This window comes from Manis javanica, chromosome 4, assembly GCF_040802235.1.
Source record: "Manis javanica isolate MJ-LG chromosome 4, MJ_LKY, whole genome shotgun sequence".
NCBI lineage: Eukaryota > Metazoa > Chordata > Mammalia > Pholidota > Manidae > Manis > Manis javanica.
The window spans coordinates 3251166-3269613 of record NC_133159.1 but is presented as its reverse complement, the minus strand read 5'-3'; the positions used below and the strand labels follow the sequence as shown (position 1 = coordinate 3269613).

At 54.7% G+C, this 18448-nt stretch overlaps 1 protein-coding gene across 1 annotated transcript in view; it reads right to left on the bottom strand.

Moving 5' to 3' along the window:
* The window catches only part of AJAP1 (adherens junctions associated protein 1), a 120344-nt gene extending 109934 nt beyond the window's left edge, over window positions 1-10410 (bottom strand). The window contains exon 1 of the mRNA XM_037000136.2: window positions 9565-10410. Within this exon, the coding sequence (XP_036856031.1) occupies window positions 9565-9593 (29 nt within the window). The 5' untranslated portion in view covers window positions 9594-10410. The remainder of the gene's footprint in view (window positions 1-9564) is intronic.
* Between the last annotated feature and the right edge of the window lie 8038 nt (window positions 10411-18448).

Sequence of the window (18448 nt, the reverse complement as noted above, 5' to 3'; positions counted from 1 at the left end):
TTGTAGCCTTGTAGATAGTCTTGATCAAGCTGAGGAAATGCCCCTCTATTCCTGTTTTTCTGAGAGTTCCTATTGTGGACAGGTGTGAAATTTATCAAATGCAAACAATCATGATTTTTCCTCTTCAGCCTTTTCACAATACATTGGATTGATTAATTAATTTTCAGATATTAATTTTCAGATATAAACCCTACTTGGTCATCTATTTGCTTCTTTTTACATATTCCTGAATTTTATTTGCCAATATCGTGTTAAGCACTTGTGTTGGTTACTTTCACAAGCAATGCTGGCTTAGTCTTCCCTCTTTCGTGCTGTCTTTGTTTGGTTTTGATATCAGGGTAGTATCAGCTTCATAAAATGAAGCAACCATCTTTTTTTTTTTTTTAGATAATTATTTTTTATTGAAGGGTAGTTGACACACAGTATTACATTAGTTTCAGGTGTACAACACAGTGATTGCACATTTATATACATGATAATTCTAGGTACCAGCTATCACCCTACCAAGTTGTTACAATATTTTGACTATATTCCTTATGCTATACATTACATCCCCGTTACTTATTTATTTTACAATTGGAAGCGTGTACTTTTTTTGTGTGTGTGAGGACATCTCTCCTATTTATTGATCAAATGGTTATTAACAACAATAAAATTCTGTATAGGGGACTCAATGCTCAGTGTACAATCATTAATCTACCCCAAGCCTAATTTTCATCAGTCTCCTATCTTCTGAAGCATAACGAACAAGTTCTTACATGGAGAACAAATTCTTACATAGTGAACAGTACAAGGGCAGTCATCACAGAGGCTTTCGGTTTTGATCATGCATTATGAACTATAAACAGTTAGTTTAAATATGAATATTCGTTTGATTTTTATACTTGATTTATATGTGGATACCACATTTCTCTCTTTATTATTATTATGTTTAATAAAATGCTGAAGTGGTAGGTAGATGCAAGATAAAGGTAGAAAACATAGTTTAGTGCTGTAAGAGGGCAAATGTAGATGATCAGATGATCAGGTGTGTGCCTATGGACTAAGTATTAATCCAAGCTAGACAAGGGCAGCAAGACATCCACGGATGCAGAAGATTTCTCTCAAAGCAGCGGGGGTGAGGTTCTGAGCCTCACCTCTGTTGATCCCCAATTTCTCACCTGATGGCCCCCCTGTGTCTTAGGTTGTTCCTCCCTTGAGGAATCTTACCCGTCTCTGGCTAACCAGTCATCTTCCAGGGCCATACAGGGAAATGTAAAGTTGGCAAGTGAGAGAGAAGCCTTATTGTTTGAAAAGGTTAGCTTTTTGCTTCTTTGCATATTTATGCCCTGTGGCTTCTATGCCCAGCACTTGTCTTGAGGTATCTTTACCACTTGGAAGAATTGTGATACACCGTAAATTCGATATGAGGCACAAATTCTATTTATGGGTTGTAATTAGGAAGGAAGAAGAAAAGCTATAGAGGTAGCAGGCGGAAGAAAACATGGGAGGATTGATTATTTCTTTGACATATCTTCTTGTAGAGTAACTTCAGCATGTATAGGTTTTAAACTACTAATTAAATTGCGCACACACATTAACATAGTAGGAATACAGCTACATAACCAAAGCAGACCTACAATTACCAGCCATCTCCAGTGAAACCAAGAAAACTAGTTAGGCACCCTAGGCATTTGTGAAAACTTATCTATGATATGATGGATATTGTCCAACTGAACTTGAACAGTCTGAGAGAAATCAGACAAATTAAAACAACCCATTCCTGGGGACTGTTCACATCCCATATGTTCTTTTAACAGTAGATAGGAAGCAACCATCTTTAACAGCACTTTCTTGATGCCAGACATTCTCCACCAAGTTTTTCCCTTCTTCCAACCTAACCATTCTTTTTTAAGGACCAGAGACTCTATGAAACAGCATGAAAATGCCCCCACAGGGCTCTGCGACGCTGTGGCCCATCCATCAGTGCTGAACTCCTGAGATCCCACTCCTGGAGCCTCGTCCTCGCCTTTTCCCCTCTGGAATCTTCACCACACCTCATGGAATCTGTATGTCAGTTGGAGGAGGTTGCTCCAGTGATCTGGCCGAAAGAGGACACTTGGTCTGCCATTCAGTTGCCCCAAAGTGCCAGAAGTTTGAATTTAGTGGTCTTCCAATGAATCAGTGCCCTGCTTAACCAGGTCAGTGCATTCAGAATAATTTAGATGAGATCAGAATGTAAGCTATCTCAGAGCTCAGAGTTTTAACATTTGACTGAGAGCTCACAAATTGTGGAGTTGTCCCACAGTCCAAATTCCTGATTTTGGTATTCAAGGAGGGGTGGCCACAAAAGACCACACAGGGCACCTCAGCAATGTGTATTCATGTCGCAGGTCACACTCCCTGCCTGGAGGCCATGCCTGGCACTGAGGCCCTGCACGTAGCAACTGCCGCATCAGGATTTCCTGAAGGGCCCAGGGTGGGCTTGTCAGTGCAGGGCCACTCCCTCCAAATGCCCACAAGAGCCTTCTTGCACCTGTGTAGCACTGGTAAGCAGCCCAGTGGCCCACCTGGAACCACCTACCTCTCTGCACATTTGTCACCAGCCAGGTTCTTATGTCATGTGTTCCACACTTTCTTATTCATACTTTCAATCTTGTGAACACAGCAAGTTTCCTTCTGCAGGAGAAGCTTTGTTTTAAAAAGTGGTCTCTTCACCTGGAGGTGGAGCTCCTGATAATACATGTTTGTTTTTTGGCTTCCAAACTCCCCAGAACACACCATGCACACAGCCACCCACACCACACATGCACACTGCCACTCATATTCCCACACACACTCTCCCCAAGATACACACACACATATGGCACTTGCACACATGCACACACTCACCCCTATTTTTGGAGCAACATTCCTAAAGGTTTTCACTGAACCCAGGCCTTAGCAATTCACCACCAATCCTCCTTCCATGGAGCCCAGGTGGCAAGGACTCTCAGCATTGGTGACAGGTGCTGGGTGCAGTGGGGAGGATGAAGGCTCCACCCTCAGACCAGGTGCTGTGAATGTGAACCTCCCGAGCTTAGGAGGGGCTGCCAGTATGTCTGTCACCCAAGGTGTGTTTCTTTGGGAGCTACTTGGTTCCAGCCAGGCGCTGGCTCTGGGACAGGCAGTGGGGAGCCCTGGAAACACCCCTCTAGGAGGTCAGCTCTCCCTTCTGGAAGGTGACTCAGCTCCTGTTACTCTGTCACCTGCTGGTCTTACCTTTCCGTCAACTGACCCCCTCTGTTACAGGTGAGCAGGCTCTTTCATCCCCTCCACAGCTCCCCAAAAGTGGCTTCATTACAATCCAGTGTGGGAAGGGCCCCAGCAGGTTAAGAATGACTGGCCTCCACGGCCACACGGGACCCTGCAGTCAGCGGCCACTGCCCCCACACCAGCTCGCTGTTCCGCCTCCAGCACTGGCCCTGGGCAAGCACAGCACAGGCATTTGGCGAATGTCTGCAGCTGAATCAGGGCTGCTGGCCAGGTGGCCCTCCTTAGAGCTCACACTGACACTGCCAAAGCTGGACACTGCGCAGGGAGGGGCAGGCTCTAAAACGCTTACTTTTCTCACCTCTGAGTTTCCACAGAAAAATGCCCAGTGTGGCAGCCATTAGCCCCAGGAGGCTGTCGCATACCCACAGATGTGGAGAGCCCAAAGTGACACACTGTAAAATAAACTACACTTCCAATTTCAAAGACTTAGGACAGGGGCAAGAATGAAGTAGTCATCGAGACTACTTTATACTGATTGCATGTTGAAAAGATACTTTCATTATCATTATTATTTTTGTATACATTGGGTTAAATTAAATAGATCATGAAAGCTTATTTCATTTTGTTGGGTTCTTCTTTCCTCTTTTAACGTGGCTACTGGGAATTTTCAAAACACAAATGTGGCCTGTATTATATTTCAATAGGGCAGTGTGGTCTTCCCTGGGATAAGAGTATTTTTATGCTCAAACAAAGGCCCCTCCATTATTAGACTGCAGAGTTGTTGAGAGCAGAAACCCACTCACTTGTGGGTCTGCATGTCCGGGTGTCCTCCCAGCACTTAAGAGCTGAGGAATGAATCAAGAACAAAATGAATAAAAGCAGAGATGAGGGCACTTTCTCTGTGTTATGCAGATATTTTAAGTGCCAGACCTGTGCCTCCTGCCTTCATGTTCTCTTCCTATATACTCCCTGACAGTTAAAAATGGGATATTCTCACTCCTACTGAACTGGTAATGACTGAAAGAGCTCAGTGGGGTAGTTTTCCTTGAACATGTCTGCATTCCAATTATGACAAAACTCACACCAAAGGAATGCATTTCTAATGGTGGAATTGTGAGCACCAGTAAGTTGGGTTGAAGCAGTAATGTTTCTATGTAGGGCAGAACAGGGCCTAAACCTAAGGCCAGCCCTGCTGAGAATTGCTTTCCTGGGTCTCAGTGTGAAGTTAGGAACAAGTAATCAAAAAGGGAAGCCCTGATAAAGCAAGGTCACTGTGCCAGGCACACACACTCATTCATGCACAGACGTCTCCTGTGCATCTACTGTGCACCAGACACTCTTCCTGGGTGATGGAGAACAAGCACAGGCCCCACCCTCATGAGGCCACGACCCAGAGCAGAGGCTCCTCTCCAGTGAAAAACCGGGAGTCTGCCCACGGGCTGCTGAGTTTCCGGAAGGACACACCCCCTTAGTCTCCACTGCCAGCTACAAGGTCCTGGCTGCCTTTGCAGAAGCCCCTGAGGTCACACGCGGGCCTGAGCGCTGACTCACCAGGGAGGGAGGTGGCAAAGCCTTAGCAGCCACAGGGCCCAGGCAAGTGCCCACACAGGGCTGGGAATGGCGGCAGAACAAGAGAGGCAGCAGGCCTTGCCATGCCAGCCCTCCTTGGCCGACCACCCGGGAGAAAGTGCACCAAATGGCAGAAGTCCCAGTGAGTGGACAGAGCAAGCACAGTGAAGGGCCAGCTGGGATGGCTGAGCCACAGATGGACCCAGCATGGCTGCCACCAACCTTTCCATGGGTAGGAGGAGATGAAGAAATAAAGGGACACCCTTTTGCAGAGGGTGCACTGGGGATAGGAAGGCAAACACCGAGCCTGATGCCCTCTCCCCTGGGCCGCCTCGTCCAGTGGAGGACCTTGCCCTTTGCCAAGTGACTCCCGCCATGCTGCCCTGAACCCCTGCCGATCTGGTTCTTTTCTGGTCACATTAAAGATAGCTACAAACAATGAAGACCCCCCCAGACAAACAGTGGGCTCCTGGCCCTTTCCAAAGAGAGAAGAGGAGCCCAGCCCAGCTCACTAAGCCCCTTCCCTGCACCCGCTGGGTGCCCCAATGAACTCAACCTGTCCAGAGGCTGGAAGCAGCAATTAAGCAGCGGCCCCACTCCCCCACCCAGCAGCAGGGGAGTGGGTCCCACACCCTCTTCCGGGCGGAGCTTCAGGGACCTGGCCTTGAAGAGGTATTCCACTACTCCTGGTCGATTGCCGGGGTACGGAGCACTGCCCCCTGAGAGGGCAGGAGCAGGTGGCCAGACATGGATGGCTGGGGCAGGGAGCCAGGGCCCCGGAACTCTGACACAGGCACACTGCAGTCTCCGACTTCCTCCTAACTGGGAATTAATCGGAGTTACGTAACTGCCACTCCCCACTCGGCACCTCGTGACTCGCCGACTCCTCTGAATTCCTGGAAGGGGGTCTTAGAGAAAGAGTCAGTCAGCTGCACAGTTTCTCTGCTCCAACTCCAGGATGCCGGGCTCCTGCCTCCCCTTCGTGTCTGATGGGCATTGGGCAGAAGAAACCCTCTCGAGCCAGACTTCAAACATGAAAATCTAGATCAAGGATATATTTGGCTTTCCAAGCTAATCTTTACATCAATTTGGTCTCTACTGACTTGTAGCCCTTTGAAGAAAACTTGGCAACTAGGCATGTGGAAAGCAGATGACTCTTACGTAACCCCAGACAGGAGCCCCTGGGCTCTGGGAGGCTCAGCAATGGTTGGTGGGTCACGGTTTGATGTTTACCCACTTTATCATGATCTACGGTATGGCTTTTGTCTGCATGCTCTGGGCACCCTGTGGTTTCCCCACAGAGAGCCGGCCCACTTCTGCTAAACATCTTGACCATGCCCAGGTCAGTAATGATGAGGCCAGCATGGGGAGCCACTTTTCCCACCACTAACCAAGTAACCCCAGCTAGGAGGATGCAGGATGCAGTGGGGAACAAGCTATTCCCTCTCCAGCGACCCAGAGACAGCCTCCTCTGGGAAGCGTGCAGCTGTCTCAGCTGGTGAGAGGAGTTGCAGGGCTCACTATTTACCACCCTCTTTGGTGCGCAGAAGGAAAGGAAGCTGGTGATCAAAATAAATCAACAGAAGGCACAGACTGAGAGGAGCCTGCCGCCTCTCCTTTGCTGGGACAGTGATCCCCTGGAGGGGGGTGCAGGTGAGGCGAAGGGGGCACAGCAGGTGGTAGAAAGATTTGAGCTGTCTCCTAAAATGGTTAGTTATTTCAGCATTACTGTCCCTTACGAGCATTACAGCTGCTGACACTCGATGGATTCCGGTTGCAATCAATTTGGTAGCAGCAGCTGGAAATGGGCACCAGCCAGGATTGGACAGGAGGGCAATGCTGTCTGTGGACAGAGGACAGAGCACCCAATTCCATTCCCTGCAGCCTTTCTGCACGGCCCCAGCTGCCGGAGGACTTTACAGACGGGAGGTGACAGCCAACCCATTGGGTTCATGCAGTAGGGGCCAAATGTGGTACAGAGCTCACAGCAAGGGCTTGGGGAACCATGAAGTGCCCCACAAAAGAAGAGAGCCAAGCTACCTTTCTGCACATCCCACCCCCACCACACATGCACAGCCCAGAGCCTCCTGAACCGCTGGTGGAGAAAGAAACAGAGCAACCCCACAGGACATGCCTGGGGAGAAGCTGTGGTGCAACCAGACACTGCACTGGGAGGACTTCTAGCAAATGCCCTGCATGTGCCCACAGAGCTACAGCCTCTGGCGCCACTCACCAGCCTCCCCCCAAACTCCAAACCCCTGGTGCATGCTGAGTAAGCACCCCCTTCCAGGCTGCTCCCCAAGCTCACTTATGCGTGAGCCCCAGTGCAGCCTGTCAAGCCACTGGGCCACCTCCAAGAGATCCCTCTATTCACGCTGATGGAAGGGATCTCTGGAGCTCGTATACAACTACCAACCAAAAAGCCTGAGAACAGCTCCACGAGACTCTATCTGTTCCCCCTGCTAAGAAGACGCTCCACACGCAGCTCCATTCAAACACAGAAGCAAAAACCAAGTGCAGACTCTCTTTGAAGCCAGAGCCCTGCGCCCCTCACTCAGGTCACATCAGCGCCGCCTTCTGTCACCTGGGCTGCAGGGTCACTGTCTGCCTGAAGCCTGGCAGCAGGATGTCCAGGGCTCGCCTGGGGCGCCAGGAGGTGGCTTGTAAGCAAAGGTGACCAGCTGTGTTCAAGGGGAGGGCTCACGCCAGGCCTCCAGCAGGTGCTCCTGGCTTTCAGCCACCTCCTCGCCTGGCGTGATGTAAAAGTCCCCCCGACTTCCCCCGGCATGGCCCCTGCTCCCGGCCAGGGGACGTCTCTAACAGACATGACACAGCTCTCTCCTGTCAGCCTCCCAAAAAGGTGACAGCTCGTCTTAGAGGCACGCATACAGGAAATCTCTTGTGCTAACACCGAAGGGGAAAAACAAAAGGTCAAACTTCAAAATCACCAACAGAACTATTTCCTAAAGCAAAATTCCAAGTATATATCTCACTTGGGCGTGCTTCAGAGGAACCGCCGTAGTGAATTTTGAACCAACAGAGAGGTTTCTTGCCTTGATATTTACTCTCCTCTTCTCTTATCAAAATGTACTAATCTTTCACTCTAACAACTTACTAATGAAAAAAAAGATGTCGGTTCAAATAACTTGCCGGCAGACAGTCAATAATCAAGCACCAGACTGACAGCAGCCCGGGATGCCTCTGGTTGCTTGAGGTGAGCCCAGGCCAGGGCTGGATGCCTTTAATCTTTCCCAAGGCCCTGGAAGTCTGGCTGAGCCCCGGGAGGCAGGCAGCAGGGCATCTGGATGGGGTCACCCAGACAAAGCTGCCCTCGCCCGGTGTCATCTGTGTCCCGGAACAGCCAAGCCTAAACCGTATCTAGTCCAAGCACACAGGATCGATTCAGGCCCGGCCAATACCCAGCAGGATCCCAACATGTTTAACCTTTTCAAGCCCACGCAGGCAAACAGGACCGGGCCACCAGGAGAACCGAATCCGCTTTCCAGAAAATAGGCCGATAATAACATTTGACGATTTTCACTAGATGTTTTTAGTCTTCACCCCCGCGCCGAGGAATCAATCGTCTTGTAAATCAAGGGGAGCTAGAACACGCTTGGCCTTCTACGTCCTCCGATTTCTCAAAATCAGGACGCGCGCACTTAGGTCTCCCTTTGGCCCACTCCCCCCAGCTCTGCTGGGGCGGCGGTGGGGGCGGCTCAGGCGGCAGGCTCCGGCGACTCCTGGCCCCCTTCCTCTCCAACGTGGGAGCGCAGTGCATCCCAGTGGACAAACTCGAGAACCGCACGCTGGCTTCCTCCGCCTCCGCCTGTGTCCTGCCTGCTCTTGCTTGCAACCCGGGACCCAAACGCGCCAGCTCCGCGGAGCCCCCTGGCAGCAGGGTGGCGCTCCGAGACAGCCGCCCCACCAAGGGGACAACTGCGCACAGCTGGGACCCAGGCCGCCCGAGGCAGGGGTTGAAAGCCCTAGCGCCGCGGCAGGCCGGCAAAGTTTGCCGAAAAGGGTCTTCCTGGGCACCCCCACTGCGGGCTCCGGGCTCGGACCCCGGTTCCAGCTGGCCCTGGAGTCCCGGACACAGGCAAGCCCCGGGGCGCTCCCGCGGGTGTTTGCGTCGGTGGGGAGGGGGCGTCCGGGATCCCCCAGAGCCCCCGCCCCTGCTGCCCGCCAGCTGTGCGCGCCCGCCGAGCCCGGAGGTCACCGGCAAACAGCTGGATTGACAGCTGGGAGCCCGGGAGGCTCCCGCTCAGCCTCGGGGCCCCGAAGAAGGGAAGGGCCAGCGGCGTGGCTGTTGGGTTCTGGTTCCCTCCAACTGCGCCTGCCAAGCTCTCTCCGGGAGCCGGCGGCCGGGCGCCGGGGTCTGGCTTTCCCCGGCAGCCCCGGCCCCCGCCCCGGGTCCACAGCCTGCCGGCCCCAGGGAGGAGGCGCGCCGGGGCGGCGGGCCAGGACACTGCGCTGCTGGCGCCGCGAGCCGCGGACGCGCCCGGCCGCCCCGCTGCTAGGGAGCTGGGGCGCCCCTGCCCGGACCCGGGCGCGGGGAGCCGGGGGAGCCGGCCGCTCCCTGCGGGGCCGCGGGGCTCCGAGCTCGGACTGGCGCCCGACCCTCTCTGGGCAGCCGTTGGCCGCTCGCGCGAAGCAGCGGGAGGGTCCCTTTCTTTGCAACACTGAGGAAAGCGCAGCTTCGCCCAGCCCGGCGCCCACGTACCGCGCACCCACGCGCGCCCCGCCGCCGGCCGGGCCGCTCACCTGAGTCCTAAAAGCTGTTGAATCCACATGGTCACGTTTCGGGGAGCGGAGCCTCAGACCTTGCTCGCCCCGGCCATCTGCGCGGCGCCCGCGCCCGCTCGCTTCCGTCCCGCGGCGCCGGTCTCGGGCTCTCGGTCCGCCGCCGGCCGCGGGGCGCAGAGCGAGTCAGAGCGCGGCCGCGCGGGGCTCCATGCCGGCCGGCGCGGCGCCGCCGCTGGGGAGCATGGCTCAGGCGGGGCGGCCCGCGGGGGCGCACATCCCCGCGCCGGGGCGCGGGGCTCGCGGCCCCCTCCCGGGGCGACCCAGCGAAGGCAGCGGCGAGGCGGGGCCGCCCGCGGCCAGCCCGGAAGGGGCGCGCTCCGGCGCGGCGGCCGCGCGGCGAGGGTCGGAGGGGCCGCGGCTCGGCCCTCCCGGGCGGCGAGCAGGAAGGCCGGACGCCGCCGCCGCCGCGCTCGGTGCGTGTCTCACGGCGCGGCTCTCGCCTCCAGTCCGAGCCCCGCGCCGAGGGGCGGCGCGGTCCGGGGGTGCGGGCGGCGGCGACGCGGGCGCACGCAGGTCTCCTTCGTGCGCCACGGGGTCAAGGGGCTGCGGCGGGGTCTGCGGCGCCCGCCGGCGCCGCTCAAGTTGGCCGGGGGCTCCGTCTGAGCGCTCGCTCTGCAGACGGCCGCGGCGCCGGGGGCTGGCAGGGCGCGGGCGCGGGAGGCGCGCGGGGCGAGGGGGCCGTGGGGACGCGCGGGGGCGGCGCCGCGCCTAGGAGGAGCGCCGGGATCCCGGGGCCCGCCGCCCGCGCCCACCGCGCCCGCCGCAGAACCGCCAGCGCCGCTCGGCCGCCTCCCTACGCGCGTCTGCCTCTCGGCGCGCTCGCCCCCGCCTCCCCGAGCGGGTCCCAACTCCGCCCGCCCGGCCCCGCTCACGTCACCGCCTTCCCCGCCCCTCGAACTGGAGCCCGAACCCCCCGGCCCGGCCCGGCTGCCGCTCGCCGCCGCGCCTCGCCCGGGGCCGCCTCGCAGCGCGGCTCGGCGCCCGGCCCCGGGGCCCCGGCAGGAGGGGCCCCGGGCCGCCCCTCCCCATCCCGGCCTCGTACCGGTCCCCACCTTGGGAGAGGCTCGAGAGAGGCCGCGGGCTCCGATTGGACCGCCGGGCGCCGCCGGATGGTGTTGCCACGGTAACCGGCTGGCTTGCGGAGCAGTTTGAGGTTCCGACCCGGTTACGGGTGCACCCAGTGGACCCGGAGACTGAATTTGGGCAGGGGGCGTTCCCGAGGGAGCGCCCGGGGAGCGTGGGGCCGGGGCTGCGCGGAAAGTTTCCTCCCGCGGAGCCGCAGGCGAGCAGCCGCCGTCACGGATCCCTCCCTTCCCGCGGCCGGACCCCCGCCTCCCACCCTGGCGAGGAGGCCTCCGAGTTCCTGGTCAGAGCTCAGCACCTCCCGCCCAGCCCGGCCCGATCCTGAATGCCGACGGGCCAGCGGGGCCGGGCTGCGGCTGCTGCAGGGCCAGGCCCTCCCTCCCAGCGGCCCGGAGCCCGGGACCCGGCCGGCCAGCCTCTGGCACCGTATTCAGCGCGCCCCTTCCTCACGCAGGACTTCCCCTGTGCCTGCCCACTGAGGCTCTGTTTGCCAGACAGCGACTGGAGGGGGAAAGGCAGCTGGTGAGAGACCGGTTTCACTGAGACAAGTGACAGTAAATCTCTCGACCCAAGGCCAGTCCTGGGGTCTTCTGGAGAAAACACCAGCAAAGCCCTGCTCCATGGGGCCTCAGACGTCAGGAGGCCTAGTGCAGCCCTTTAGTGGCAAAAGTGGATGCGGGGATCTAGGGAGGGGAAGGGAGAGGCGAACATGGGGTCTGGATCCATGCCGGTTCCTTCCCAGCTAAGCTCTGGGATCGCCCCAGCAGGGTGGGAGCAGCTCGGAGACCCTTCGCCCTCCACCCCCCATTTCCTGGAAGTCAAGTGGGAGGGAGCAACTGGTGCATGGGCGGAGCCAGGCCCGAGGGACGGGGGTCCCTGGAAGGCCCCCCATCCCTGGGGCTCCGGGTCTTTGAGAGCCATAGGACTGGACTCTGCTCTGGGAGGAGGCCAGGCCACCTGCCTGCTCAGGAAGATCCCAGAGAGGAGCAAGAGGCAGGCAGGGCAGTGGGGTAACAACCCACAACTTGACCTGGGCAAAGCAGCCACCGCTGTTGCTAACTGTGGGCCCCTGGAGGTGCTAGGTGCCCTCTCTGGTCCTCAGTTTCCATGGCTGTAAAATGGGTTTCCTGTTTCCTTTCACGCAAAGAACTTTGTGGGGATTGATTGGATGGCCTCACAGTGTCACTCTTATGGTCCAAAGAAGCACCAGCCTGAATCGTCACTTTGCCTGTCTGGCCGCTCACGGGTGGACCTCCTCCAGCGCCCGCTCCCTGAGGGGTTTGCAGGAGCGGGTCGCACCGAGGGAGGCAGGGAGATCCTGAAACAGCAAGCTGGGCGGCGGAGAGCTGCCAGAGCAGGGGATGCCCGCACTGCTGCCACCTAGCGGGGTGAAGTGGGGGTGACACACCAGGGAGGCCCTTCCAGGAGGCTGATTATCCCTGGAGGAAGGCACAGGGCCAGTTTCCGGCGGGGCAGCGGGTCTTGAGACCCCTTCAGCAGCCTTGTGCAAACCTATGTCTCAGAACATAGGACCTTGTCTCAGAAGTTTTTAAGTGCATACACTAAAATGCACAGGACTGTTAGGAAACCAATTACATTGAAACACATCAAATATTAAAGCAGATTTTGACATAGCAATGTATGTTCTCTATTATTACATCAAGTAATTAATTGGCAGATCCAAAGTACACCACAATTTGGAGGTCAAGGTACGTAACCGTAATATCTTGAGATCTCCACAGTCGTGGTAATGTGACAGGAAAATGGCTAGCTTCTGTTTGATGGCCACAGGTACCATCAAACCATTGCCTACATTTGTAATGGAAGGAATGCAGATTTCAGTTGGAGTTTGCAAAAATAAGGATGTAATTTTTCTCCATCCAAGTGTAAAGACCGTTTGAATTCTATCCACATACCCTGGGGGGTCCTCAGATGTCAGGTATGAACCCCTGGGCTAAGAAGAGTAGGTAGGGGTGCTTTCTGAGAACAACTTGGGATAAGCTGCGGAAGTAGCAGGGAACTCAGAGTCCTTGAACACAGCAGATGCTCCCCAAGAGGGCAGGCCTCTGAAATCTGTACAGGGGGAGCGGTGGCAGGGGAGGCATGTGAGGGCAAAGAGGCTGCTCTCCACTGCCACCCAGGCTGGAAAGCATGACTTAGGATCCGGACACACACTTTTTTCTCTCGGGCATTGATAATTCCAGTCCAACTCCCTTGAAAGAGAGCACCCACCTGCTGTTTTATTTGTTTTTATTTTTCTCCTAATGAAAGCATTGTCATTTTCCACATACTGTAAGATAATAAAACCCTGACTTCTATCTCACCATGAATGGGACAGGCTTCCTGTAATTTGACCACATCTAACATTTCTGACTGTTTCCTCCTCTCAGGAATTGGGAGGGTGGGAGTATGTTATCCCCCCCTGACACACACACACACACACACACACACACACACACACACACAGACATACACACACCTGGGCTCCCATGCGCACACTCCTGCCAGCTTCAGCAGGTGCAAAAAGGGAAGTTCTCAGATGCACCTACTGTGGAAAGATGTCCTGGTCCCCTAGCCACTTCTGGCGTGTTGTGCCCCCTGCCCAGGAGGACCCCGACACCCTGGACTGCCCGGGTGCACAGGGGCCTCTCAGAGCCCGTTGCCTTGACCCTCCACTATTTTCCCGGCAGAAGAGTTGGCCTAGCCTGCAGGAGGCCCTCTTTGAAGCTCTCTCAGGCCATTTACCTAATGGCCTTCACAGACGAGACTATTTTTAAAATCCATCCAAAGCCAAATTGAGCTGCCATTGTTCATTTTTCTCCCAAGGAGGTAAATGTGTCTTAAGCATGACATCTGATTAAATAGCTAAGTTTATGATTTTAAATAGAAGGGGAAATACTGATTAAAATTATGATGATTCTTTAAAGCATTCACCCCTCTTTCTTCACCCCTACCAGCTGTGCTGACCTAATAAAACTCACCTGGGGTGGGGAAGGAACTCCAAGCCATGTTTCCTTCTCGGCAAGGTTAATGGCCCAGCCTCTGGAATCCCTCCCTTGGCACCCGAGCTGCCGCCTCGGTGAGGCTGCTCAAGCTGCAGGCTCCAGCTGGGTGAGCGGCGTGAGGGGTGAGGCTGCCAGGTCAGAGGCTGGAGAGAGAAGCTGAGACACGGCCGCCTGGCAGAATGACTCACAGGACAGTCATCCTGCAGCTCAGGGCCAGCAAGAGAAAATGCCAGGTCTCCACTGCCTGTTCAAATATACTTGTATATCAGAAAGGGGGAAGAGGGGAATCCTTGCTCCAAGCAAGGGGGAGGCTCTCCCCGTGGGTGGAAAGGAGGCTGTCTAAGAAGCTGATCTGGCCTGGGATGGAGAAAAATCCTCATTTCAAGGCTTTAAGGAATTCTCTGCGATGACAGGTTTGTCTCTTCAGTTTATATGGCAAGCGTGACTACTAGAAAGGGGGTTAATTTGCATTGCAAAACAGAGTGACCACTGTGGGGTCTGGAGGTTTGGGAAGAGGAGAGGGTCCCAGGACAGGCAGACGCATGCAGGGAAGCCAGTCAGGGACTGGGGGTTCCCAGGAGGGGTTGCAGTACACAGATGAATCCTTACATTTCCTAGTAAACATAGCTGAGACCGAGGCCCGAGGCTGCTGTCTGATGCAGCGGTACCGCCCCGAGAGCAGCTGTGTCACGGATGATGGAGGGGTGGTCTGTGCTGTGGAGCAGGCTCGGGGCCAGGGCGGGAAGGGAAGCCGGACTCCACAGATTTCTCAGGATGGGGCTGATTTGGTTATTAAAGTAAGGGCGGGAGGTGGATCCGGGACACCATAGAGTGGGACCCCTACGTGAGGGGCCCAGGCGGTGAACTCAGACCCCTGCTGGTAGAAGGTGAGAGCAGGTGTGGGTCCTGTGGACTGAGCTCTGAGCGTGTGCAGAAAGAACCAGCAAGCGAGGCCCCCGGGAAGCACCCCACGTGGGGCAAGTGCGCAGGGCCAGCGGTCAGAACTGGGTTACTGCTGGCTGGGCAGGAGACCCCTGGCTCCAGGTAGCAAAGGCAAAGCTGGTCACCCATGCACCCATGATGTGTTATCCAAATGCATTCATAAGCCACATTCGTCGGCTCAGACTAGATTATATTGTATCAACAGACAAGCCCCAGAGCTCAGGGGCCGAACCCCACAAAAGTTGATCCTTGCTCAGGTGCATGACTGCCGAGAGTTTCCATCAGCCCTGCTGCACGTGGTCTTCATTCTGGGACCCAAGCTGAAGGAGCTGCTCCTACCTGGACATCCCTGGTCACATAGCCCAGAGCAAGGAGTCCTGGCAGAACCTCACCGTGGCCTCCAAGGCTGGGAAGGGCATTGCCACTTCTGTGCACATTTACTGGCCAAAGCAAGTGACATGGCCAGGCTGGCAGTGTCGGGCTGAGGAAGCATGAACCTCATGCAGGGAGGGACAATTGACCCTTTAGACAACCACACAATATTCTACACTTACTGGTAGGTATCAACAACTTGAGAAGATAATTTATATCTCATTTTCACCAAGCCCCTAAACTTGATAGTACCAGAATTTGTTCCAAAAAAGGAAGTTTGTTGTTTTCTGGCAAGCATGTTGAGCGTGCATACCTTTTTCTACCTCTGAGACTCTAATGAATCCTTGAATCTCAGGGCTGGGAGGACTGCACACTAGACCTCACCACCTGCCCAGGAGTCGGGCACCTGACTGATACCAAAAGCAGACATGGGACAACAATGACTGGGTGATGGGGGTACTGGGTCAGCCCCAACAGTAACGATGGTCAGATAATAGTCTTTGGGGTTGTGCTTCTATCTAGAGGGGAGAGCTGTGAGTAATCAACAAAAATCATCACCATCCATCGCCACCATCATCTAAGAGTTTTGTCGGCACTCAGGATTTATTGAGAGACCCATTCTTAACACACCGAAAAGTAACTGACCCTTCTATGTCCCCCTTTCTCAGCCAGTAATCATTGGACCCCATCTTCCCCCAAACAACACCTCAGGTGGCCTCTGGGCTGCTCACAGCCAATCTAGGGGGTAATGGAGCAGAAAAGCCACTTCCACTAATAATGCTTTGTCTGAGCTATTATCTTCAGGCTTGAAGAGGCTTCCGGGACATGCCAAGGAGGGAGGAAGACATGTCACTTATTGAGTGCCCCAGTGCCAAGCAAATACCCAGCTGGTTTCCCGCAGTATGGCCTGAAATTCACCCCAGTCTATAAACATCAGTCACCATGATGGATCTTACATTTTTGATCTCACTTAACCTCCATAACAACCCAAAGAGATTGGTAATATGAACCTACCTGGACCTCATATCTAAAGTATCTAACACTGTGCAGCTTGGGCACTGGGATGGAAGATGGCTACAGCCACAGAGCCAAGTGGGGGCTCTGGGCAAGGAAGTGAAGCAATCTGGGGTCATTTGGAGGAAGTTCAGGGGCTGTTTTGAGCTGATGTGAAGCTATTTCCATATTGCAATATGCAGTGTGACTGGTCCAGAGCCTGCCACCTGAGTAGCAGGCCTGATCATGTGCATATGTATAAGAACTTCAAAGCAGATTGTCCAAAATTACCCAGCCAGGAAGGGACGACGCGGTGACCCAGCTGGGGCCTGTCCAATGCCGAGGCTCTCTTTAGTGTGACACATGAGGTTGCTTCCAAGAAAGCAACTTCTCACCCCACTTTTTGAATATGACCAAAAGCAGGCCCCCTGGCAGGCAATATGTGTTCAAGGCAGTGATGTCCAAACTCTACCAAGTGTTCTCCTAGGTTGTTATTCTCTTACATACAATGTAGCTGGACCCTGCACAGTCAATGTGGGCCCTAAATTTTACCTCTGAAATTGAACTTCTATGAAATGTTCACTTTTGTTTAGTCCCCTGGGGAATGTGGCTGCTGTATGCTGCCAGATGACCGCCCAGCGTCCATTCTCCCATATACCCATATTACAGAACTTTTGTGATAGTCGGGGTAGGGGGGGTGATGACAAATGGGCTTGGCCAGAAGTTCATATATTCCAGCCTCTCTGGTACAGAGGGTGGCCTGTGACACAGTTCTGATTAACGAGTTAAGCAGAAATTGCTTGATGGTGGTTCTGGCAAAGTTCTTCAGGAGAGAGCCGAGCTGTTCGCACACATCATCTGCCTTCCTTCTTGCTCTTAGTCCTTCCTGCAGGGATCCAGGAGACTGGAGCAGCCACGTCGGAACCCCGAGGTGACCGGTTGAGGGTGGAAGCCACATGCCGAGAATATCAGAGCAAATGGATAGAAGTTGTCTGGCCGCTGGGGCATCACAGACATCCATATGAACCCAAATTACCTACCTACAAACTTCCTATTAGGCAAGAAATATAAATCTTTCATTAGTTGAGGCTTCACTTTATTCCATTTTTCTGTAACTTTTGGCCAAATGTGATCCTTTGATAGAACAAGCCAGTTCTCCCTGCGAAGCCAGTAGAACTCGGGTGCAGGCTAAATTTCTTCAAAGTTGGCTGTTTTCTGGGGAGGAATTTCACCTACCTTCACTAAATGTTATAATCAAAGAGGAGATAAATCTGGAATCAAAAGGCCAAATAGAAACGTAACACAGGCGTTTTAAGTTAAGTCTTCACATTATCCACCAGCGCCCGGTGCCACATCCTCAGCTGAGTTCTGCCCGAGATGGAGGTGGTGAAGCTAAGCGATTCACTGTTCCTTTGTTCTGGTGTTTCTGGAAATCTGACTGAGCGGGGAGATAAATACCGGGTCTCCCCAGAGGCAGTGACTCCCGGCTCTGGGTTTGATGCCTGCGGCTTTGGGGTTCTCCTTTGTTGCAGGAGCCAGCAAGAGGCTCTGGAGAAGGTGCTCAGATCTGTGCTCTCTGGAGCAGGTGTTTAAAAGCTGAATGAGGCTCACAGCTTCCCAAATGAGTTTGCGGAGCTCCTTTACTCCAAGCTATAAAGCGACACTAGCAACTCAGGATGATGCCGAGGAGCAGCGGTGCTCCTCCACCCACCACACTCGGGGGGACGGAGATCCACCAAATCAGCACGGCTATTTGTATCCAGCAAAAAGAAGCTTGTGGTAGCCAGAGAACATGGTTTTACTTTGTTCTTTTCTTTTTAAAAAGAATCAAATAATTTCAAGTCTGGCCTCCACCACTTACCCGCTGCTTGATCTCAGACCAGTGCCACCACCTCCCTGCCCTTGGTTTTCCCACCTTGAAAATGGGAGAGGCAGGGGCGTGCCTCCAGAGGACTACATTAGGTGAACTTTGGGGTGCTCCGCCCTGTTAGGCACACACACGTTATTAGGAAGAGGCGGACTGTCAGCGAAATTGGTGTCCCTCAGAACTGATATGCCCCCAAGGACAGACATCAACTCTCTGCTAACCTGATCGCCATGCAGCACTTTCCGTACAGGGTCCGCGGTGCCAGATACACCGTGGTAAGTCAAACACACCTGGTCCCTGCCCTCACAGGACACTGGGCATGGAGGGCTTCCTTCTCGTGTTTCACTCCGGGTGACAAGTCCCAGCTGGGTGACTCCTGGGTAAGAAGCTGCATCCAGGTGCCACTTGTCCCCATATACAACTTCTCCCCCACAGTGTCCAAGACGAGGTTGTCAGTAGGGACGTGAGCCAAGGGGTGGGAGGCAGGACTCAGCTGACTTCTGCCCGGCTGGGTTCTGTGCATCCCCTCCCACCTCGGTGTCCCAGGGCCTTCCTGTTTCACGGGGCCGGAAGGGGAAAT